The 26011-nt window shown below is 39.2% G+C and overlaps 1 protein-coding gene across 1 annotated transcript in view; it reads right to left on the bottom strand.

The window, feature by feature from the left end:
* ATP13A5 (ATPase 13A5) overlaps positions 1–26011 on the bottom strand; it is a 92818-nt gene that overhangs the window by 8845 nt on the left and 57962 nt on the right. Inside the window, exons 20-27 of the mRNA XM_041731646.1 lie at positions 25647–25772; positions 24471–24550; positions 21981–22023; positions 19524–19633; positions 16162–16258; positions 13892–13964; positions 5582–5756; positions 2676–2878 (exon numbers count right to left, since the gene is read on the bottom strand). Of these exons, the coding sequence (XP_041587580.1) occupies positions 2676–2878; positions 5582–5756; positions 13892–13964; positions 16162–16258; positions 19524–19633; positions 21981–22023; positions 24471–24550; positions 25647–25772 (907 nt within the window). The remainder of the gene's footprint in view (positions 1–2675; positions 2879–5581; positions 5757–13891; positions 13965–16161; positions 16259–19523; positions 19634–21980; positions 22024–24470; positions 24551–25646; positions 25773–26011) is intronic.

Raw genomic sequence — 26011 nt, 5'->3', positions numbered from 1 at the left:
TTAGAAGTATTTTTGTTAAGGAGTAGAGTGTTTGCTACCATGGCTATTATTTTATATTATCTTAGAAATTCTGGACTGCATACTGTCAGAAAATATAAATAAGCAATTTAGTTATTGGAAAAGAAGAGGGAACATTATTACATGCAGATGATATTATCTTTCTAAAACACTCAAGAATCAAGGATGAATAGCAAAGTTCAGAAAGGGTTCTGGATAGAAAATAAAGGTAAACAACACTATAGCTTTTACTGGTATTAGTGATAAACAGTTAAAAAAATATAATGGGAAAAAAGTCACTCACAATATAAACAAAAGTATTTAAAAACATAAAATAAGTTTCTTAAATGTTTAGGATCTATAATGGAGAAAGTGACAAATATTTAATAAAAGATGTAAAAAAGAAAGCATGAACAAATGGAGAAGGATGACATGTCTTTAAATGTGAGGAGAACTAAATTGTATAAACGAATAATTTTTTCCCAAAGTATCAGAATTCAAAAAGGGATTTAAAAAAAAAAAAAAAAAGCCTTATAGGGATGCCTGGATGGCTCAGTGGTTTAGCGCCTGCCTTTGACCCAAGGCGTGATCCTGGAGACCCAGGATCGAGTCCCACATCAGTCTCCTTGCATGGAGTCTGCTTCTCTCTCTCTCTCTCTCTCTCTCTCTCTCTGTATCTCTTATGAATAAATAAAGAAAATCTTAAAAAAAAAAAAAAGCCTTACAATTTGTTCTAGAGTTTATCTGGAAGGATGAGCAAGCAACAGAAGTAAATTTTTGAAAAGTGAAGACTAATGAAGATATACCAATCTTACTACTTATTAAAATGTATTCTAAAACTATAGCTAGGGCAGCCCCAGTCGCCCAGCGGTTTAGCGCCGCCTTCAGCCCAGAGCGTGGTCCTGGAGACCCTGGATCGAGTCCCACGTGGGGCTCCCTGTCTTCTTCTCCCTCTACCTGTGTCTCTGCCTCTCACTCTCTCTGTGTATGTCATGAATAAATAAATAAAATCTTAAAAACATATATTATAAAAAAACTATAGCTAAATAAGTGAAACTATGATTTTTAAAATATAGTGCTATATCAAGAAGAGAATGGTATATTAATGAGACAGAAAAAATAGCATAGCAACTAATTAATTACATAAAAATTAATTTGTAAATATATAACACATATAATATGGGATGTCTGGGTGGTGCAGTTGGCTAAGCACCAACTCTTGGTTTCAGTTCAGGTCATGATCGCAGGGTCCTGGGATCAAGCTCTGATATGGGCTCTGCACTCAGTAGGGAGTGTACTCGAAATTCTTTCACCCTCCCTCTCCCTCCCCCTTTTCTCTTCCTCCCCACCTCATGCTCTCCCTTTCTAAAATAAATAAATTAAAAAAGTATTTAGATATAATATGAAAACTCACATAATATACATTGTGTATATAATAAAGCCATAAATATACATGAATATGTAAGTATGTCAAAGGTGGCATTATATTCAGTTGAGAAATAAATGATCAAAAGAAATATTAAGTAATAAAATCTGCTGACAAAACTAGTGACTAGTTGGAAAAAGTAATTTGATCTCTACCTCATACTACATATCTATAACATTAGATTTAAAAAGCATTAAAAGAAATGTAAAAAGCTAGACAAAAATTAATCTACCTGATTACCTGGTTCTGTGAGAAAAAACTCTGTGCATAAAGGCAACAAGAAGAAAAATCACAAAGGAATAAGCAGCTCATATAAATAAATGAGAAAAAACTGTGCATTAAGGTAATGAGAGTAAAATCACAAAGGGATAAACAGCTCATACAAATAAATAAGAAATATAACAGCTTCTAGTTGAAAAAGAATGGATAAAAAATGTAAATAGGCAATTCAGAGAAGAAGAGAGATGGTTAATAATATGAGAATATGTTCATCCTCTTTGGTGATTAAAGAAATGCACAGAATGGTTAAAGTAACTTGCCCAATGCTGTAAAGCTATGAAGAGGTTGAGTATCTGAATTGATTAGAAAGTCTTTTACAAGGACACCTGGGTAGCTCAGTAAGTTAAGTGTCCGCCTTCGGCTCAGGTCGTGATCCCAGGGTCCTGGGATCAAGCCCTGCATGGGCTGCCTGCTTAGTGGGGAATCTGCTTTTCCTTCTCCTTCTCCCTTTGTCCCTCCCTCCCACTCCTGTTCTCTCATGTGCTCTCACACGCTCTCTCTCAAATACATTAATTTTTTTTAAAGCAGGTCTTTTACAAAGTACCTTGACATTTCTGTATGTGCTTAAAATCATTCTTGATGACTCACAATGGGACAGGACTCATGAGACCATTTAATAATGCATGCATATGTTTATCTGCCAGTGAGGAGGTTTCTGCCCAGGCTTCTAACCCCTATGAAAATTGTCCTTCTACTCAATGTTTTTTTTTAAAAATGAAACAGAATTATATTTTTAATTACAAGATAAAGTTGAGAAAATGGAGAAAGCTGAACAAAATAATGAAAAAGGTGGATAACTGGACAGGGAACTTAGAAGAATGAGATCAAGTCAAGACAGCATTATATAACCAATAAAAATTTCAGTACTCAATTTTGTTGAGTTCAGCCATCCTTTCACCACTGAGTTGTAACTCTGGGAGGGTGAGGAAATGGAAAAAAAGTATGAAAAGAAAATTAAACTTTGTATACTCACAGTTTGTGTAGATGGGTTTTCGAAATGGCTTTCCCTTAGAGAAGATAAATGCCACCATGATGCAGTTAATGGTGGTGATGGGCCACAGCGTGGTACTCTCAAAACTTAAAATTGAACCAGGAATCAGAGTTGCATTTCCAGTCCCATTTCTCTCCAAACTCACATTTGTTGAGAAATTACTTTGGCTGTCCAGAAAGCATTTACTACAAAAGAATTACCAGCATTTATGGGATTTTTTTATTCTATTTTTATCCAGGTGGTGGTAAATAAATGTTTATCATTACCATGAGATCTCAGCTTTCAAATTGTTCCAGCCAGTAACTACCAAGACATATTTTGTTCACCTCTTACAATGAAATAAAATTTAAGACAAGTCAAAATTATTCTTTGTCTAGCATTCCATTTAGAACAAGTGACCTGTCTTGAAAGGGCTTGAATGATAATTTTCTATGGAGTTCCTTTCAATTCAGAATAAATGACCATGAGTGCCTGTGTATGCATGTGTGCGCACGCATCTGTGTGCATGGCAGGGTGTGTTGTGCACATGTGTGCCTGTGTGTGTTGTTTTCTCTTCTTTTTTAGATTTTATTTATTTATGAGAGACACAGAGATAGAGAGGCAGAGACATAGGCAGAGAGAGAAGTAGGCTCTATGCAGGGAGACTGATGTGGGACTCGATCCTGGGACTCCAGGATCACATCCTGGGCCAAAGGCAGACACTCAACCACTGAGCCACCCAGGCATCCCTGTTATTTCTCTTCTGTGGACTAATGTAAGCCTACTAATTTAGGCCCTAACTTTGAATCTTGCTTCTGAGTGTCTATGGCTCTAGTCTGCTAATTAAGTCCCAACTTCTCAGGCAAGTTCAGAAGACCTTCATACTCTGGTCTCAATTTGCCATCCTGCCTTTATCTTTGGCCAATTCTCCTATGTTCCTTATACTCCAAACATATAGGAATATTTTCTGTTCCTCAAGTATCAGTTTGTACACATCAGGGGCCTTATTCTTTCTGCAGCCCTTTATCTGAATGTTTTTGTCTTTAATTCACTGGCAAGCCTAACTACTGCCCTCCGTTCTCACTTCTAGTGCTGCATTTAGCTCATTGCTCTGCAATTATTCATTTGCATATTTCTATTTTCTGCCTCTGGGATGAGAGTTCCTTGAATATGAAATTTCTCTTTTGATTTTATTTTGTTATTATTTTACTCAAATTTACAAATCCTTAGCACCTAACACAGAAATGCCACAGAATATTTGCTCAGAAAAATATTTAAGAGATGGGTTTTCTCAGTCCAGATTGATCCATTTGCAATGTTTATTGTTTTTAAATAATCAAACTCACAAATTAGTTTCTATCAGCTTTCTTGTTCCGCTTGAAACTTTTTACCTTATAATTGGTTAGAGATGAAATTAGCTCCAAATAAATAGATGTAAATCTTATTATCCTGGATTTCCTAGGGTCCTGAAATGTGCTTTGCATATGGTAGATGTTCAGTTAATGTTTGCTGAATGCACTAATGAAACAAATAATCAGGATGCCTGGGTGGCTCAGTTGGTTAAGTACCTGCCTTCAGCTCAGGTCATGATCCCAGGGTCCTGAGATCAAGCCTGCATTGGGCTCCCTGCTCAGTGAGGAGTCTGTTTCTCCCTCTGCCCCCACACCCTCCACTCATGCTCTGCCTTTCACTCACTTTCTCTCAAATAAATAAATAAAATCTCTTTAAAAAAAAAAAGAAACAAATAATCAGTAGTCACAAAGTGTTTTTGTACAAAGGGGACAGACAGACAGAAGGCCTGAATTATAGAGTTTAATATGAAAGTGTACCCCATTATACTTACATCACAGATAAGAAAGTTAAGGTCTAGTAGGGCATAGCTATTAGTTAGTGAGAGAGGCAGGACTACCTATATCCATCACCCTTTGGGTTATACCAACTTGGCTCTTGGATTCAATCTGAATTTTATTTCTCTAAGTATATGTACTCCAATTAGGAGAAAAATCTGGTTTTGAGGCAAAAATGAATTCTACACTCCAAGTAATACTTGAATTGTTGAATTTAGGATCTAAATGATTATCTTAGACATCATTTGAAAGTTGTTAATCTTTCACTGATTCCTGGGATTCTGCTGCTTTTAGGATCACAGTGGAGTGTTGTACAAGCCTTCCTTCAAAAAAAGCAGATCCTTTCTGCCTTCCCTTTTGGAGGCCAGACAAGCTTTGTCAGAAAAAATAAAGTTTCAATACCTTTGGCATAGTTCACCTCATTTTACCCTTAATTTATCATTAAAGAAATTAAAACCCAAGGAGGTAAAGAGCCTTGCCCTGAGTCTAGTGTTCAATGCAATCAGAACAATGGTACCATCAACTAATATTTTAAACATTCAGTTTTAAAACTCAAACTAATTTAAGTAAATCTATTAAGTCCGGGGTCAGCTGACTACAGTTCACAGGCCAAATCCAACTCAACACTTCTTTTTGTAAACAAAATTTTATTGGAACACAGTCACACCTACCTTTTTTTGTATTGTCTATGGCTGCTTTTTAGTACAACAGTAGCATTGAATAACTGCAGCAGAGACTGTCAGGTCCACAGAGATCTCTAAAAGTAATACTTGCTGAATTCTGGTCTATATGATCTCCAAATCACCAGGGAATGTCATCCAATGGTTGGATCTACATATCAACAACCAATGTGAAGATCTTTTCCCACCCACATGGCTCACTCCAGGACTCTACCCAATAACTGTGTTCTGTGTTCTACTCTGTCATTGGTATTTTGCAGTGTGGAGACACAACTTTTGTTAATTAAAAATTTAGTGTGTATTTGCAAACCAAATTGTACAATGGCATTGGGTACTCATTGTATCACCTTCAGAAAGGAAAATTTAAAAAACTGAACTTTACCTGTATCTGTAGACCTCACAATACCAGGGCTGCTGCTTCACATAGAGAAATGCACAGACTTGCACAATGCAGGTAAAACAAGTGTTCAAGAAGACTGAGAGCAGCAAAGGGGGAGAGAGGAGCTGTCCTGCAGGTCGGTAAGGAGCCAGCTTCGGGTAGGCATGAGTTGAACTCACTGAAAAACAAATGCATTTTCCACTATTGCAATTTCATTATTGACAATAAAAGATTGAGATGCATATTATTTTGAGATTGGCATTAGGGTTCAGATTCAGGAAACACAAATGAGGATTTACATCTAGGTAAGCACATTGCCTAGGTACATATCCAGTGCTACCGGACTTTACCTCTCCCATACTTTTGTTTCACCTTCAGAAATTAAAAGTAATAGGTTTAAAAATCTCGTAAATAATACATTTACCATATTATATGATGCAAATATTTTCTTTAAACAACCAGACTGACCAGGAATGCCATAGACAATAGAAAGGTGGCCTTCCACATGGAAAAGCAGTACTATGATCTCTCTCTCAGTGGTGGTGGGAAGGTGGAAAGTTAAGATGAGGAGAGTAAAAGGCATCAGCCTAGACTCATCTTCATACGCTGGGTATTTTTTAAAAGAAGCACTCACTTCATTATTCATTCAGCCAACGTTCTCTGAGTACTTCAGTGTACCAGGACAGATGCTAGAGGTATGTTCTGTTCTATCCTGGATAAGTGCATAAATGGAAAACTGCTAGAGCACGTTAGACCCGGTTAGGAAAAATAGCTCATAAGAAAATCTTGCTTCCAGATGAGAGTGTTAAAATGTATTATGGTTTTGATCTTAGGGTTTTTTTTTTTTTTTTTTAATTTAAAGGCTTGGCAATGGGCAGGTATTAAACAGAACAATTACAACAACAACAACAAAAAAGATGACTGCATTCTTCTTAGAAGCCATATATTCTAACAAGTTGATGAAAATGGAATGTACTTTACTGTTTAGGGCAGTGCAGGAAAGAAGCATGGAATGGACAGGAATTAGATACAGTACATTCAGAGGTTAACATTATAGTCATGTTTCAGTTCTTGTCTTCATATCTGTTGCCTTTTTTCCCCTTTTTTATAGCTGATCACTGGTTTCTTTGATGTAAGGAAGAAAGTAGGGTACATATGCTTAGGCTTCTGTTCATGCATGTAGGGGCAAGACAGTAGGAGTAAGCATCCAGTTTGGGATGATAAACTTTAAAGTAGGTCTTCAGTTTGCTCAATAGGTTCTCAGGTAATCACATGAAATCTCTGGTACTTCATTTTCTCATCTATAAAGTATAAGTGTAGGAATGTCTCAAACAATGGTCTCCAAAGTCTTCCAACTCATTTACTCTAAAGCTCCATAATTATCTGAGGTTTTATCTTTACTAATGTAATCAATGTTTCCCCAGGAGGATGCTAGGCTACAGGTTGTTGGGGTATGCAGAGATGAGGAGGACACCCCATCTGCCCCAAAGAGCTTGAAGTCCAATGGGAAGCACAGATGGGTTGGGCAATAAAGAATTTGACTGATCTTTATTCCCAGTTCCTGGGTTGTATCCTCTAAATTGTTGGGATTTCTTGAGTTTATAGGAGTGTCCTTTTATGCATGGTAGCCCTGATGGTTTATACGAACAAGAGGACAGATGATGGGCCCAAAGAAAGTTAGTGATAAAGCGATGACTCAATATGGAGCTGGCCATGCTGCAAAAAAGCTAGAGATTGGGATCAATTTCATGGCCAATGATTCAACAAATCATGTGTATGTAAGGAAACCCCAATAAAAACTCTAGACAAGATACCAAAGTTCAGGTAAACTTCCCTGTTTGGCAATACTCTGCATTGTGCCACACGTGGGTGTGCCAGGAGAATAAGGGAAACTGACTCCCCAGGAAGAGGACAATGAAAGTATTGGGATCTTCCCACCATGGGATCCTTCCACAAGACTTCACCCTGTGTGTCTTTCCCTTTGACTGGTTCTGATTTATATCCTTGTGCTACAATAAAACTATAATCATTGATATGAATTACTAAAATTGAAGGGAGAATGAGAACCCCCAAATTAGCAGCCAGCTGGTCAGAAGTGCGAGTGGGATGCCCAAACTTATGGCTGAGGTCTGAAGAAAGGGCAGTCTTAAAGAGGCTGTGCCCTTAACTTGTGACGTTTGGCCTTGTTCTGGGTAGTTGGTCTGAGAAATCATTGCATGGCATGCAAGGAAGGGGCACACCATGTGGCCTGTTGTCAAGACAAACAGACTGTGCTTTGGGGCCACAGAAGGCAGAGGCTGCAGTACTTAGAGTTCTTTCCACTTTCCTATCTCAAGGAAGAAGATGGCTACAGAGAGCATGAAGATGCTGTGGGTGATGGAGGGAGGTATAATTGTATCTCTGTGCATTTGTATCTACCTCTCCTCTCTTTCTCAGGTGCTCACTGAGTTTCTGACTTTTCTTTTACCCAGAGACTGTATTAGATTGAATCATTGGCCTCATTGTGGTAGAGTGCACTTTACTACTCTTTAATTTTGGTTTCACTGTGAGATTTTCTCAGGCCAAAGAGATGGTAGCAGAAGTTTGAGGCCTGTTTCCATGGCCAGGCTCACTCTGTGATCGCAATGAGAGCATGCCCAAGTCTGTCATTCCAGCCTGGCTCCAGAATGAAAAATGTGGAGCAGACCTGAATAAAACCCATAGCTTGGACCAAGACCAACTGATCTACATCCTAAAGCTGATTAGATTCAGCTACCCAGATCAGCTGAGTGACAGTTTATCCACAGAGAAAGAGTGGGTATTATAAACCACAGAGTTTTGGGGAGAGGTTTGTTTTACAGTGTTATTGTGGCAACAGCTGACTGATGGAGAGTCCTTACATAATGAATATTTTAATTTTTTCCATATTAGAAATTCTGATGTTTTCTAATAAAGAATCTGCATATATGATTATAAAAAAATGGCCAGGATTTTAGGGCCCCTGACATGTTCCAGAGACAATGCTAAGTGTCTTATAAACATTATTTCTTTAAAAGGCAATGCAAGGGGCACCTGGATGGTTCAGTTGGTTAACAATCTGACTTTTGATTTTGGCTCAGGTTGTGACCTCAGGCTCCCCGCTGGGCATGGAACCTGCTTGGGATTCTCTCCCCACTCCTACCTTACCATGCTCTCTCTGACCCTCTCACCCACTCATTTTCTCTCAAAATTAAAAAAAAATCACCATTTTCTGAAAAAAAGCAATGCAAAATAGATATTTCATCTCTATTTTATAGGTGAAGAAACAGGTTCAGAGAAGTAGGGTCCCTGTTTAAAGACCCACAGTTTGTGAGCAACAGGGTGGTAATATATCTGCCTAAATATAAAGCCCCTCATTCTCTGCTCTACAGCACATTGAAGTGGTGTGGATTTTGTAAATTAAAAAGGATATGAGGAGCCTTAAAATTTGAGTATGTTATTTTCAGCAGCCAGAACTTCTCCGAATTGTCCAGGTTTCCTTAAAATGGTGATGATATATGCTATCATATTGCATGTAGAGTAATGTAAGCTTGTGAAGTGTTATATTTCATTCAGAATTAATCATTCCCTCCTCTGAGTTTCTATAGACCATTACTCATTTTGCTGCTATGTAGTGAGGATGTCTTGCATCAAATCCAGTCATTTGCACATGCTCTCAGTAGACCATGAGCAACCTGAGGGAAGAAACCCTGTCTCATCACACTTTCTGTCCCTCACTGAACCTAGTACACGGCCTGCTATGTAGGAATTCTTAGCAGTTGCAAATTTTTATTGTCAAAGTATACTTTTTAATTGTTCAGCATCATTTGGATATAATGTACATGTGCTTCTTCTAAATAGTTGACTTACTTTATACTGAGGACATTTGAAATCATGTATGTCAAATTTCCAGAGGCTCTTGAACTCACCTAACTACATGCAAACTGTTGAATGTGCCTCATGAGATTTTGAAGGTGAAAAGATCTATATCTTCCATGAGAGTCTCCAAAGGGACCAAGACCCAAAAAAGGTGGGGAGTCTTTGAAGCACTGATGAAATTTATGTAAGAGAGGCATTTATATAATGGATGGGTTTCCTCCTACAGTCTTCTTCTCTGGACACTGCCTCCTTCCATATGCTGAAGTAGTTGGCCTAAATAGAGCTAAATTACATGACCTCATCTTTATTTACAGAAATGACTAGCTTAGAAGTGGACATTTTACACAAGTTGGGTCAATGAATTTTCTCTCCAAAATATTTGCAAAGGAGACACTGAAAGGCTGAGCTAATTAGCTGTGCAAAGGCAAACAGAAAGGTTATGGATATTCAATAGTAGAGTCACCATTTAGGGTCATTTGCAAGGCAAATGAGTAGAAGTCACACAAAAACAGTAAGAATAGAAAGAAGAAGAAAGTGATAAGATGGTCTCTTGGAAAAAAAAAAAGTGGCCTCTATTTTCTATTCTTTAGTGTTCTAGTCCTGTCCTCGCCCCTAGTGCTTCTGAGTTTCTATTCTTAGATTTTTTTTTTTTGAGAATTATATTCTTAAACATCCCCCTACTTCTATTTTCCTGATCTAATTTGAGTAGGTTGTGTTAAAAAGAGTAGAGATGCAGCTAGAGCAAATTCTTTTCAGAATGGCTTCTGTACTTCTTAGGGTCAAATTGTGCTTTGAGATGTACATTTTCTTATTGACTTCCCCGACTTCATTTTATTTTCCTCCTTGATTTCCCTTTAATATATTATATCTTGTTTTATTAGCTGCTTTTGTGTTGCCTCAAAATTTTATGGGAACAAGACAAGGTGTATACAGATAAGCAAGTATGTAAATAAATTAAATACATGATGGTGTTGTCTTTGTCCCATACTAATTCAGGCTTGAAGTCAAAAGCCCTAATCTGGGAACCTAGAAAGGCAGGTACCTTGGTGAGAGTGATTTGACACTGATGGTCCAATTGCCAATGACTACTAACATTCACAGATGAATGTCAACAGTTCTCAACCCGAAAGCCAAGCTCTGTGATCTGACCCAACTCACCTCTTCACATTTTATCTCCTGCTGTTCCCTTTCACATACGCTACGCTATGGTCAAATTGAAAAACTCATGCCCCAGCCTTCTCTTGCTCATGCTGCTTCATTCTATTTGAAGTGCCCTTCTTTTGGGAAAATAATTTTGAAATCTGTCCATCTTTTCTATTTTGATGCAAATGTTATTACTTCTTCCATGAAACCATCCTTAGTATTTATTTATTTCTTCCACTGCTATCTCTTCCCTAACCCCAGATTTTCAGAAATAATCTCTCCTTTCTCTGAACTCCCAAAGCACCTGTTGTTTTCTGGGACTCACTACTTTTGATGTGCATTTCCTTCATTCATGTATGTGAATCTCCCATTGAACTGTAAATTTCAGTGATCAGGCTTTTTATGCCCTGGGCACTGATGTGTCTAACATACAGAAGGAGATGAACACATCTAAGAGGATGTTAAATGGGGCTTTTCCTTTGTCTGGGACTTTCCTTGCTGGGCCTCATATTTGAAGACCATGAATGGTAAATGGCAACTGAATGGAAAGAGAGATGACTGCCATATCTCCATTGACCCATTCAGAGGGATCCATACTGGTCTTTCACCTGTAAACATGCCTCTAACTCCAAGCAATTGTCTATGTGAGGAATACATAAAACCATAGAAATCATTAAAAGATTCCTTAAAGGGAGTTTGTTGAGTAGCAAGAACTGTGTTTTTTTTTTTTTTTTTTTTTTCCAGCATCACTCAAACCCAATGAAGGAGGACAAACTAGCCACTCCAGGAGAGACCAGAAGAATTTTGGTGGGTGGAGATTGGCTTGCTCATTCCAGTTGCAATATCAGAGGGAAGAGACAGGGGACAGCAGTGAGAGCAGGCTATATCCACTATCAGGTAGATCAAGTAGAAACTATGGAAATTAGGCTGGAGTTGTCTTGGAAGGAATCTGTCCAGTGGAGCAATCAGTTGGGGCTAGATCAGTAGAGAAAAGCTTCATAGTGTATATCACGGGAAGGCAGTTGCTGAGAGGAATTCTGAAGAATCAGAGGGAGAGAGCACTACCCACGTCAAGGAGTAGCCTAGTCCAGAGCAATTCACAGGAATCTTTGAAGAGCCTAAGAACCACCAGTGAGTCCCATGTCAATTCGAATCAATGATATTGCTTTTGCAATGTTGGATATTTTTAAGCAATTTGTATAATTTAATTCTGAACACACATTTTAGATGCCTGCCATATTAAAGGGCAGTTGACAGGATAGAACTACAATACACCCATATAAGTAAAAAGGCCTTTGTTCTTACTGCTCCCAGATTTCCTGAAGCAAAAGTGGAGAGTAGGCAACACAAGGAAAGTAGGGACCATGGCCTTCTCTCCCACTGTTTGCTCAAAGGTCAGGCTTGATCTAGAGGAAGAAGTCTGAACTGGATGAAAACATGAAATGTTAGCTTATAATACCTAGGTTTTTAATGCCTAAAGATGAAATCATTTTAGTACCTGATACTGACCAGGAAATGGTCTGCCTGTGGGATGACTGAGCTTTCAGTGATAGAAAAACAATAGGGTTTGAAAGCAGAGGATAAAAAAACAAACACTAGGGTACTTGGGTGGCTCAGTCAGTTAAGTGTCCAACTCTTGATTTCAGCTCAGGGTCATGAGTTCCATCCAGCCTGACATCCTGCTCCACACTCAGCTCAGAGTCGGCTTGAGATTCTCTCTCTCCTTCTCCCTTTTTTGCCCCTCCCTCCCTCTTTGCCTCCTCTGTCTCTCTCTCAAATAAATAAATAAAATCTTTTTAAAAAATCTAACCAAACACTACTACCCATGTTTTTGGATTTCTACTCAGCCTACTTGTGTGCAGTCTTATTCTGTTCAAGGGTTCATTGAGTTAGCCAGTCATTTCAAAAGAAGGGAAAGAATAGGTGCAAGGTGATATCATCCATCTTATGATGAGTGCTTACAATGTGTGATGCACTGCTGTACACGTCACATGTATTGTTTTATCTCATCCTCACAACCCTATGAGGACATTTCATACCAGGAAATTATTTCATAAATAGTTTGTAAAAGCTTTCAGAGATAAGGAATGGTAGAGAATGGCCATGCCTGCACTTTCATGCCACTGCCTGATAGCTTAGCTCCTGGAGCTTCCTGGTGTTTTTTTCTCTTTTTAAGCATCATTGATGGGCAGCTCGGGTGGCTCAGCAGTTTAGTGCCACCTTCAGCCCAGGGCCTGATCCTGGAGACCCAGGATCGAGTCCCGTTATCAGGCTTCCTGCATGGAGCCTGCTTCCCCCTCTGCCTGTGTCTCTGCCTCTCTCTCTGTCTCTCATGAATACATAAATAAAAGCTTTAAAAAAAAAAGCATCATTGACCATGTTCACAAGTAAATCATACAAATTGCTTAAAAATATCCAGTACTGCAAAGGCAATATCATTTGATTCAAAATGTTTCTGTCATCTGACTATTAAGAATGTACAGAAAAATGTGTTAATGGACTACGAATATATATTTCAGCCTGAAGAATGAAAATTGTTGTTACTTACATCTCTGATGCTGGTAACTCCTGTCATGGGGTTGATATAATAAATGACTTCAATATCAGTTTCATGTTTTAAGATGTTACATGAAATTCTCAAGGTTATTAATATCCTGCATTACCTGATGTTTTATGTGTTTTCATAACACTTCTATTGTTGAACAAGGAAAAGAGATGACTATGTTATTCTTTTTCTTTGCCCTCTGTTGAGGCAGTCACCTTTCTCACTTATTAAGAGTTAGTATAAAGCCCCAAGTTCTTTGATAGGAAATTCTTTATCAGTGTCATCTCAAAGGAAGGAAATGAGCAATAGCTACTGTGAGCCATACCTTGCTTTTGAGAGAATTTCTAGAATTAAATGCTAGCATTTGTTCTCACATGTCAAAGGCCTAGCAAAAATCTGGTTTCATGTCAATGCGAAGTATAGCTGAATAATGGAAAGTGACCTTTGAGTTTTAAAGATTTCCATTTCTAGATTTCTTGCACATTTTTCTATGTGCAAGACAGACACCTATGAAGAACTCAGAATACATTGACCATTTTATGAGGCTAATATCTATCTGCTTTCAGGATATTTTAGTGCCAAATCTAAGGACTTCAAGCCTCAACTTGCTCCAAACACCTCTTTCAAAAAACTCACAGGTAATGTGGTTTTAGTAATAAAGGTGCATCTTTTCAGAAGCTTTGATTTGTGTGAGCATTTCTAGAATGCCATGGATAAACACAAATAATTCTGTTTACTAAAACACTTACTTGTTAAACAGACCATCAAGGTAATGGCTACATCTTGCATAAGATACTGGTAATTCCCAAAGAGCTGTAGTTGCTGAAAAGGAAATACAAGTAACTATAAGGGGGTGCATGGTTGCTCAGTTGGTTGAGTGTTCAACTCTTGGTTTCGGCTCGGGTCATGATCTCAGGGTTCTGGGACTGAGCCCCGCCTTGCAGTCCATGCTCAGCACAGAGTCTGCTTGAGATTCTCTCTCTCTCCCCCTCTCCATGCTCTCTTTCTTTCTCTCTCTTGAAATAAATAAATAAATCTTGATAAAAAAAGTAAATACAAGTGTTGCATCTGCCATTGTTATCATTGCCAAAACTCCTTCTGAAAGTAATCAGAAAGCAACAGTTATTTTCTTTCCTCTTTAAAAAGGAAATAATTTACCTGTGATCTTTAGCATCTCATTGGAGGGAACAAAACCAGATCATGATTTTCCCAGTGTTTAACTTAATTCCATATTAGCAACAAGAGTTAGTCAGTTGGGCCACAGTAATCTGGCAGCTGGAGTCTCAGCCTGGACAGTTGAATTCTCCACATAAGATACCCATGGGTAACACCAAGTTTAAAATTTTGAAATCCAAGCCTCAAATCATTCAACAGGTATTTCTTTCCATCCTTAACCATAGATTGAGAACACAATTTTGTTTTCTTGGGGTCCGTTCATTTTCACAAACTGAACACCTCTACCCCAAGTAAGCCCATTTCAGACTTCAGTCTGGTATGCTTGACTTTATAAGGTTTGTGTAGACACAGAGCTTGTTTGAAGTTCATGTTTATGGAATCATATGTAAAAGTCAACTTGTTACCTCCAGGAACTTGCTTTGCAATCCCTGTTGCAGCCAACTCTGTTTCTCTGCTTCATAGCTGTTGACTAAGCACTAAATTATGACCTGGTCTGAACCATTTGAGACATTTATGTAAATGAGAAATATTTCTGGATTTTGAGTGTGGACCCAAGGCCCTGAAGTTTCTGATCAAAGGTCTGTGGGGGACACTCTTATTCAGGTCTAGACCATCAGAATGAATGGCTTCAGAGTGTCCTATATCTGTGTAGACACAACTCTATTCATGAAGACTTTGGACCTGTGAAGTCTTTCACATTTTTCAGAAGACAAAATTGTTCCTCATCCTCCATAAATGGTTCCCCAAGGTTCTCATCCTCCAATTTTCTGTCTTCTTTACATTTTTTTCCCTCATATCCTTTCTTTCTTCTCTCAGAACGGTATAGTTATACATACACAGATGAGATGGAACAGGAATAAATTTTCAAAGGCAGCCTTAGTTTTTGTTCTAGAAACAGCTTTCCTAGAACAATGGAGAACTTTGGAAATCCACCATCCTGACCTCCCAGAGGCACATAAAGACTTAGCCAAGGATGAGATCTAATGCGTTCTGAGTTATAGAAGCAGAACTTGAATCTAGGTTTCCCAATTCTCAACCCAGTTCCTGTTTCTATCCACCTGGTTGCTCCTTAGCCCTCCATGTGTGATTCTTGCATGCAATTGCCTATCAGATGCTAGAGTCCTGTGGTCCTTTCTTTAATCTCTCGAATGTCTTAGAAAAACAGTATATTTGCCTCCCTGAAGTGTTACCTGAGCCTGTTAGATCCTTTCACTTTTGAGCAAATTATGACTGAAATAATGAAGATTACTTTCAACTTATACATATTTCTTCCATATAGCTAATTGGTTTTTAAATGATTATTTTTATCATTTAATTTCAGAAGACCTTTTAAAAAATTTTTAAATGCAAATCCTTTGCTAATGACATTTCTAAGTGTGTAAGTTCTGGGCAGGTTCAGCAGTAAAGTTCTAATATGGAGCTTTTCTAGTTTTTGAGTCCTTCAAGGTCAAATTCAAATACTTCTTTTTCTTTTTTATCTCTTCTTAGTCTTTTGTCAAAAATATTCCATAGTTGGAGACTGATGCATTTCCTGCTCACTTATATTTAGGCTGTTCTGAAGCTCTTTTCATACTCCAAGTAAAGAAATAGATGCTTGAAGAGGTCAAGTGTCTCAGGTTATCTAGAAAAAAAACAACACTCCTAGAAAACTGATCCCTAGCTCCTTATTTCTAGCTCCATGTGTCATGTGCATTTATGCCAAGTTCCCAAGTTTGCAGACATCTAATTCGAGAAATGTCATTTATTTATAAAACATTAAATCCTGTGTAGGAACCACACCCCAAAGAATAAACCAAGGATGTAAATGCAATTAAAACTGGGAATAAATTATTTAGGTTCATACCCAATAGAGCAGTGATGTACCAATAAACTGGATTAAGCCGTACATGGTCAAGTATTTAAATACCCCAAAGGATGAAACCAGAGCAGCTCGGCCTTCTCTGTTTGAGAAAAAATAAAAATAACTGGTTATGCATGATATACATCTCCCAGTCTCTTTTATATTTCAAACAGAGTTCAAGTTTAATAGCTTGTTGATATACATTCACTTAATCAATGATTCATCCTCTCAATTATTTATTGAAGTGCTCATTTGCTCATTCATCCTCTGCTTCAATCATGACCTCACTCACTGAGTCATACACACAAATTTATTTAGAGCTGATGAGGTACCAGTATTCTGCTTAGAGTCATGGAGGATATAAATGAATTAGGCACAGTCTTTATTTTCAGTGAATTAAAAAGATTAACACAGATATTATAAACATAACACATCATGATAAGGTGCAAAATGTCAAGCATTGACTCGATTGTGACTCGTCTCGTCCTAACAACACTTGCTTCTGAGAACAGAACTGTGTATGTTTGGAGTCCCACAGGAACTTCAAACTAAAGGGCAGGCATTTGTGCACAGTATGGATGTGACTCCAACATATGAGATGAATGGGGATTTGTTGGTTTTGTTGGTTCCAGGAAGAACCTATGGTAATAATCTAAGCTGGTGTGGAGTTCAAAAAACATAAAGACAACAGGAAAAACTGCAGGTTAAAAAGTAAGTATTTTCTCTTCTTTGAAAAAAAATTCTGCTTGAGCTGTTTGTTATTCCCTTAACTGAGGCTTGGTTCTATGGTGGGTGATGACTGATAAAGAAGATAGTGTGGGGAAGGAGCTTGCGATGGAGGAGTGGGAAATGTGACAAACAACCCCTTCTGTAGACTGCTCTTGTCAAAGCAGAAGCAAATTCACTTGGGGGGCAGCCCACGTCCTCCCTGGTGGCATGGACATCTGTGCTGCTCAAAGACTTTGTCAACGGAAGGGGTACCCGAGAAGGAAACTCTTAAAGCCAAACTAGTAACCACTTTGCCTCAGGCCTGATGAGAAGATTTGGGAGAGACAGGCCAGGATGTGCAGGCCAGATGTTTTCTACCAGGCTGTGAGACACAGCCATTTGTTTTCCACACAGAGAGGGGAGGAGCAGACAAGCTGAGGAAGGGCAACCATGTGAAGTCTGGACCATTTTCTCACACAAACTTTGTGGTTTCATCCTCTTTATCCTTTTTTGTGTACCTTTCCAGAAAAATGAAAACACCCAGATTCAAGGGAAAGTGCAAAAAACTATTCTGAGGAAGACATAAAGGAGGTTTGTGTTGGCCTCCAAAATTACCACTATTCTTAATGATTCTGAATTTTAAGAAGCTAACTCATTTATTGATGCATTCCACAAACACTCATCGAATACTCTGATGTATCCAGCTTAGTACTGGATAAGTACTAAGTACTTAGTCAGTACTAAGGTGCAGTCCTTGTCCTAAAGGGCTTCAACTAGAGCAACAAGTCAACCATGTTTCAAAGGATACACATGAAAACCTGTAAGCCTCTGCATCTAAAACTGTACCTCATTGCCCCTCTGGAGGATGTTTTCTCAGGAATAAGCATGCATCAAGGATGGCAAGGGTAAAATGAGCCTAACAGAACTGAACCATATCTAATTTTTATGAATCTATGAAGTATAAAAGCAAAGAGCTTCTACCCTGAAGTCTTACTAAACCATCTGCCACTGGAGAAATTTTACATCATGACTTGGATCTTAAAACACTGCATCACACTCACAAATGCATTAGGCCACATGTGTGAGACAGAGCATCTGAAATTCAAATGCCACTGCCTTTTGGATGGGTCAAATAGGCACTTTGTGCAACTGTCCAAGAGTTTAAACTCCCTTCACACCTGCCAATCCTGCTTACCTTCCATAACTTCCACCCGAGAAGCCTCCTAGCCCAACTGGGCTCTTGGGCTCTTGTTAACTCTCCAGTTTAAACCCCATTTCTAAACATGGCTCTCCACTTCCTCCACCTGGAGTATCCTCCCATCTCCTTCCTGTTTACACACGTACCATCCATCCTTCAAGTTCCAGCTCCCCTGCTGAAACCTTCCTTCCTGGCTTGAGCTATATCTGTACCTTTATGGAACCAAGGCAAAGATTTGTTTCAACCTTCCTCCACCGCACACATTTCCAAGCACAATATTTTAAAAAGCTCCATGAGTTGTGTTGATGATGGAAAGCGTGACCTAGAGAGAGGGTCCTGGGCACTCTCATTTTGTGGTTGTCATGCTGTGAACCGGAGTTAAAGCAGTAGAGAGAGTAAGGAGAGAGCTTGGAGGGAGTCTTGAAAGACAAAACCAGTAAAACACAATGCCCGCTAGGCTACAGGTGACTAAGAGAAAGAGTTCAAAGCACTTTGAGCTTCTCAGGGCTTTAAGGACAAGAGAACACAGGAATAGGAGGAGGAGCTTCTCTGGAGGTGCTGATGTTTCGGGGTGCAGAAGAATACAGGTACACCCCCCCCGAGATCAGGGGGATGCGTCAAGGTGTCCCTGCTCCACAACCAGACACAGGTGTGGAATTTCAAGAGTGGCACTGTTGGGTGAGTGATTCCCACTAGTAGTTGCCCATTCAGCTACACAGATGCACCAAGGGGCATGCTGGAGAACTTCACTGTCATCTTTTTTAAATAAATTTCAAGTTTTTGTGATCTCTTTCAGACTGGTCATGAAGATAGATGGAAGATTCCCCATGGTATTTTAGGAAGCTACAGGGGAATAAGGTTTGTGAAAAAGAAGATGAAACCTAACATTTTATTCTTAACTACATTTCAAATATGAGTAGAGACAAAATCAGCAATGAGAATAGAGTGGAGGTGAGGGAGCTATACTGAGAAAATAATCAAGTTTTTAATTCCTTCCCCTTCCCTCTATCGTAGTCTTTCATGGGATCATTTTGGATATTTGCTGATTTGTATCTTGGAAATGTAACAGTATTTGGGAAGCTATCTGATGCAACATTCCCTTCATGCTTCCTCACCCACCCCAATCCCAGGGAGGAAGTTTCCAGTATGTACCTGACATATAAAATAAGGGAGAGGAGAAGTAAGAAATGGCAACTGTTTTTTTTTAATATCAACCCTACCTTTCAACTATGCCCATGACATAGGCTTTTACCCTGTAAGCCTCAGCAAAAGTCACTTTTTTGGTGGCTTTTACCAGCATTTCCAACCAGTACTAATGGCTCTTTGATTAGTGCTCTGATAGCACTTTACCCCATACCTCTGTTGTCACATTTATCACTTTAAATTATGGTTGAATTCTGTCCCGAGTCAGACAATGAGCCTCTTGGTCACGGGGGTGGAAGGGGAAGTAGTGGCTTACCTGATGAGCTGAGGCACACACTCAATGTTTGCCATTTTCGACGTGAAATGGGAAGCCACCGATGCCTCCTGCTCTGACAGTGAAATGCCTGCATGAGCCATTTTCAAAGCCTAGAATGATAGATCCACATCATACTCAGGACTCCTTGGGTCAGGCTGTAACTCTTCAAACACCATGAAGCAATTCTTCACATTGTTGAGTTTATAACACTGTAACCTTCCAGCCCGAAGACTGTGTTTATGCTGTCCTTCACTTGAAGTACCCTCCCTCTCCTGATCCAGAAAGTCATCAATAAAGAGGCACCAGCTAAATAATGACCCTGAGGTAGAAGAGTGGTGGGTGTGTTCACATCCATGTGTGTGTGTATTGGTTGTGGGATGTAGATGTGATAAGAAAATGGAAGCACTTATTCAAGAAGTCCACTAGAAAGATAACAGCATTTGAGTAGACATTTGTGAGGTCCTTCCCCATCGGTTCTTATCACTCAGCAGGCCATCTTCATGAACAAAAGGAGAAGATATCTAACCCTCACCTTTTCCTGGGTGGCTTGATCTAGACAACGGGCTAACTGCTTGGATGAAGTACAGCATCTTCACTGCAGACAGGGACCAGATCATATGAGTCACAGATCATTCTAGGACATGTGTTGCCTCACTAAATAAAGGTGAATTCATTGTCACCAAGACTAGAAGCAGCCGAGAGAGTCACAGAGCTGACAGTGGCTAATAAGCAGGTCAGCGAGTTCTTGATCCTACAAGAATTGGATGACCATAAAATGGGATTTCATATTTCTATAGTTCTGCAGCACCGCAAAGAATCTGTTACCATGGCTGGTACATACTAAATTTCTGTTCAGTAAATATTAGAATATTTCCTTCTTCCTCTTTTCTCTCTTAGTATTTTGTTTCTCTATTACATATTTTAGGGCCATCTACTTTATGTTTGGGTTAATATGATGTGTGATTCTTTCCCTAACCAGATAATGAATTTTAGGGAGGCAGAGACTATGTCCTTTTTAACATATTTATTTCCTTTGTTATAAATTCTACATAACTATGGGAATGGGTGCTCATTTTAGGTTTTGAAGAGCAGATTAACAACTGGCTTCTCATGAAGTGTAAGTTAGGAAAATTTATAATAGATATTTAAATGTGAGCACAGTTTTTCACAATACTTTGAAGAAAACATGTAAAAAAGAAAGTAAAACAGCTACCTAGATCTTAAGTATCTAACAGTCTTTGGAAATACAAAGCAATCCTCTTCAGTTTTATTTTTTTTATTTTTATTTATTTTTTTTAATTTATTTTTATTTATTTATGATAGTCACAGAGACAGAGAGAGAGAGGCAGAGACACAGGCGGAGGGAGAAGCAAGCTCCATGCACCGGGAGCCCGATGTGGGATTCGATCCCGGGTCTCCAGGATCGCGCCCTGGGCCAAAGGCAGGCGCCAAACCGCTGCGCCACCCAGGGATCCCTTCTCTTCAGTTTTATACTAAAACTTTTGTACTGAAAATATTTTCTTACTTACAAAAATCTTCAAGGTAGTCTACTGCTTCAACATATCTTCAAAACTCAGAATCTAGGCATGTCTGTGTGGCTCAGATGCCTTTGGCTCAGGTCATGATCTCAGGGTCCTGGGATCAAGCCCCAAGTCAGGCTCCCTGGTCAGTGGGGAGTCTGCTTCTCCCTCTCCCTCTGCCTCTTCCCGCTGCTCTCTCTCTCTCTCTCTCTCTCTCTCTCTCTCTCTCTCTGTGTGTGTGTCTCAAATGAATAAATAAAATCTCAAAAAAAAAAAAAAACCAGAATCTAAAACATGTGCTGCCTTCTATTGTAAATGGGAAGTCATCTGCTGAGAATCATTAATGTAGGCTTGCTATAGTTTGTAATGGCCAAGTAGTTTGGTCTATGAGTTCACTGATGGTAAGGATTTGTGTTTAAAGCCAATTGTTAGAAACTAACCCTAGAGAAGTTTGGCAGGAAAAAAAAAATGTAGTTTATATATAATTAAAACTTTAAATCATCCATTTCAAATGTTTTCTTCACTAAGCCTTCACCAGTTGTGTGACTTCAGACAAAATAAAAAAGTAAAAATAAATAAATAAAAATAAAATAAAATGGAAGAAAAGAAAAAAAAAAAAGAATTCACATCCCTGAGATTCACTCTTGTATCAATAACATGAGAGATTTAAACCAGCTCATCTTGTAAAGTCCCTTCTGGGTCTGAACTTTCCTTGTCTTTTTTATTCTGAGAGTTGTCAGAAAACAGCAGAAGTGGCTCATCTGACTTTGTTCTTCTTGGCATCCAGCCCACACTCAGGTGTGTGGGGGGATATAAACAGCCAACTGATGAAGTGATTCCTGGCACAGGGGTGAGGAGACACACCCTGGGGAACCGTGGGGCCCTCAAGAGGGACAGTAGGGAACTGCCTGCATTAGTTGAAGTAATTTCTACTTACCCCACAGTCATTAGCCCCATCTCCACACATGGCCACATAGTAACTGCAGGAGAAAGCATGAGAGAAGTTAATGCCTTAATGCCTCACTTGTATAATTTCCATCATAACCAACTCACATGTGATGTGTGTGTGTATGTGTGTGTGTCTTGAACAGGCTGATGGAAAATAACTTGGAGAGAAATATTCCCGGAGGAATAAGGCCATTGTGTTATTTAAATTGTTTCAATCACACAGAAGTGATAGTGATTCTGCCAAAGACATCCACCAAGATGATCACACATTTCAAAAGAAGTCCTGGGTGACTGTATCGACTAGGACTAAGCTGAAGAACGTGCAGCCATAATCACAGCACTTCCCACACCTAACACACAGATATAACCTAATCCATCTGTGTTTTGGTGGCTGACGTCATTGAGAGTTTAGAGTTTAGTATACACTAGGAGGAGAAACACTTGGGAAATGGTTGAACAGATAGAACCAGAGACAGAGACATATAATCTTGATGCATCCTGGAGTAATAGGAGATAATATGCCCCCATCGATACTGGTTTGATGTGCAAAGACAACAACATAAACAGAAGAGCAAATATAAAGCCATTGACAAAGAAAAGGAATTTCCGATGCAGGACACACTCTGTCTTCTCTTATAGGTAAATAATACACCATAGGTATTGATTAATGGCAAATACTATTAAAGGCTCAAGGACAATTTGCCAAAAACACACAAAATAACAAAATCAATACAGGGGAAAAACGAAGTTCTCAGACAATTTCCTTATTACCAGTTGGCATATAAGAAATGGTCATTTTTATAAGTCAAAAATGATCAAATGTAAATAAACTCAAGAGGTTCGACCTAATATTTGGCTATTGTACATGAAGATCCCCCTGTGGATGTTTCATGTGCTCACGTGCACGTCATGACTATGCACATTTGCTAAAGTGGCTTCCTTTCTTCAGGCTTAAAGCACATGTTTAGTCTTTACATCACACGAAGAATCTTAAATGTGTTAGTGTTCCCTGAATGCAGGCGAGAACTGGGATAGCCTTATGTGCATTGCCAGGGATAAAGGCAGGAGGTGTAAGATGGGGAAATTGAGAAGACAGTTCATTCTGAGGCAACATCTATCTTCCTGAATTGATTTTTCTTTAGGGGAATATAGCTTTTCAAAAGTAAGCATATAAATTGGCAAAATTTCTTAGGCTTTTGAGAAGAGTAAAATTACTTTCCTCGGCCACTATCATATAATGACCATGTAAGTGAAATAGTCATTTTAGACACCAGTTACTAACCCAGCCTCAAGGCATTATGGGATTTGATAGGCAGTTTCTTAAAACTTCCCTAAAAATGCTTTGGCAACAAAAAATAATAGTGAAAGGCAGTCTCCTGGTGTTACCTACTGCTTATCATCAATTATGTGAAGTTTCACCATTCTCCTTTTCTTTTCACTTTCCAGAAATCTATAGTCCAGACATTGTAATGTTCCTAGAAAGCTGTAGGTAGGTCTGGTCTCAAAAACTACTTCATTCTGATGTGACCTGGTCATCTATATTTTTAAGGGATGGAAGGAAGGACTTTTTTTTTTAATTTTTATTTATTTATTTATTTTTTAACTTTGGCTTCTATACCAAAACCCCTGCCAGGGCCAGATACAGTGAAAATATCTCTCCACCTCTTTCCAGGGGGACCTGAAATCATTCATATATCTTCTAATGGACTAATCTCAAATAATCCCAGGGGACAACTCACACACTTCTCCATTTTTCCTGTTCTGAACTACACAAGTCCCTATTTTTCTTTTTTTTTTTTTTCCTATTTTTCTATTCTCCATGTTCAAGCTGAGAATTTTCATTTAAGTTAGGCTGTACGGGCCACAGAAGAAATTCTGTCTGGGGTAGGCAGCTTCCAAAATGGCTCTCTGTTACTGCCACCTCTTAGTATTCATAATGTTGTATAAAGCCCTTCCTTGATTGTGGGCTGCACTAGTGACTTGCTTCTCATAAAGAAAATACAGCAAAAGTGATAGGATATCACTTCTGAGATGAGAATATAAAAAATGGTGATACCTCTCTCTCACTTGCTCTTCTTGCTTGCTCACTCTTGTGGAAGCTAGCTACCAGACTGTGAGCTGCCTTATGAAATGAGCTGTGTGGCAAGGAACTGCGGATGGCTTTTGTCCAACAGCCAATGGAAAACTGGGGCTCTTAGCCCAACCACCCACAAGGAACTAAATCCTGCCAACAACATGAGAGGGAGGCTGGTGGCAGGCTCTCCTCCTGCAGCGCTGAGGGAGCTGGAGTCCTGTAGACACCCCATTGCAGACTTGTGAGAGGCCCCAAGACAGAAGACTCCATTAAGCACACCTGGATTTCTGACCCATAAGAATGAAAAATAATAAATAGTGTTATTCTAAGCTACTAAATTCAGAGGTAATTTGTTACACAGCAACAGACAGTGAATACATTCTCCTTTCATGCAACAATACCTACTTTAATTTCTGAAATTCTTCGACAAGACTAGATTTCTGTGCAGGTGACATTCTTGCAAAAATGGTTCCATTCACCAGAATCTAAAGAGAACAACAACTATTGCAATAATATCAGGATGAAGAACACCTCTTAAATAAAAGAACAGCCCTGAAAATCATTCCTGGCCATCGTTTGAATACAGCCTTGGGCGGTGTGTCATTAGCCCAAATGTCAGGACAAGGAGAAAGGGGACTCAACGCTTTACTCTTCAACTTTCACTTTCATCCCCCATCACAACTTTATGACTTCCTTCCAGGCCATCTTTCTGAGATGGGATAACCTTGAGTTAATAACTGGAAAGTGGTAGAGAATATGGGACAAAAATGCTTGAGGAAATAAAGTTCTTTTTACTAAACACCATCTCTACAATTGTAGCATAGGTAGAGGAAAAGCAATAGATGAGGAGCAGAGAACAAAGTTCTATTCTCAGCCCTGGTCCAAGTAGGTGGGCAAACCTTCAACAAGGGACCTAACCTCTCTGAGTCTCAGCTGCCCCATCTCCTCAAGGAGGAACTGCACTAACAACTTTCTAGGAGCCTCTGGGGTCTAGATTCAATGGTCCTTGACTGGTAAGGCGAATTTTCAAGAAACTGCTAACAGATGGTTGCTGCCCTCAGCTTGTGCTCCACTTATCTCCTTCACACTGACAGTACAACCCTGCACAGCACTATTTTTAAATAGACACACAGAGGACAAGATAACAAATGGTTTTGAAAATAAACCATGGGGCCTTTGTTTCCTGCTGCTGTAACTTAAGAATCCTGACAGGAAGGGGAATAGAGCTCAACCTGGCATGAGTTGGTGGCTTTCAGAGAGAGACGTTGACCCACAAAGTAGGTAGCTCATTTGGAACGATTTGGGGTGCTCCTTGCTGAGGAGGAAGAAATGGAGGGAGACTGAGATCGGGCTGGCTATGGGGGTGAAGAGCTGTACCAGAGCTTAGATTCTGGAGAGGGGGTCAGGTACCTGTGCAGGACCAGGTTGGGCTGGGCAACTTCTGAAGGAGCAGTGCCCCCTTGGGGATGTTTACTCCCCAAATCTGAGACAACTTCACTGATCATCGCCTTCACTACGTTCTTCTTTTTTGCCTCACTAATTTGAGAGCAAAACAAAACATTTCGTTTCACCAGTACTTACTTTTGGAAGCAAGCTGTTGAAATGCTGAAATATCACTTGGTATGATTTCCCACTCATTGCAAAATGGTAACAGCTCCCTCTTGTTCCATCAGGCACTGAACTGTTCCCAATGTTAAGGTAGGTTTCCTAAATTCAAAAGGGCATGGTTTCCACATGGGTTCTTAAGGAATGTCTCTGCTTTCCTATGTTTTACGGAAGGAAGTGCGTTCAAGTTACATAACAGGGAGAGGGCCAGCAAATGCATAATGTGTAATTTGTCCACGGAACTTAGACTCAGATGAAGGAAACACTCAAAATGTCCTCCCCAAATTATATGAACATATAAGATGTTGACAACATAATGCTCAGGATCCTGTCTTAGGAGA

Source organism: Vulpes lagopus, chromosome 17 (genome assembly GCF_018345385.1).
Source record: "Vulpes lagopus strain Blue_001 chromosome 17, ASM1834538v1, whole genome shotgun sequence".
In the NCBI taxonomy this organism is placed as follows: Eukaryota; Metazoa; Chordata; class Mammalia; order Carnivora; family Canidae; genus Vulpes; species Vulpes lagopus.
This window is presented reverse-complemented; position numbering and strand designations above follow the sequence as displayed.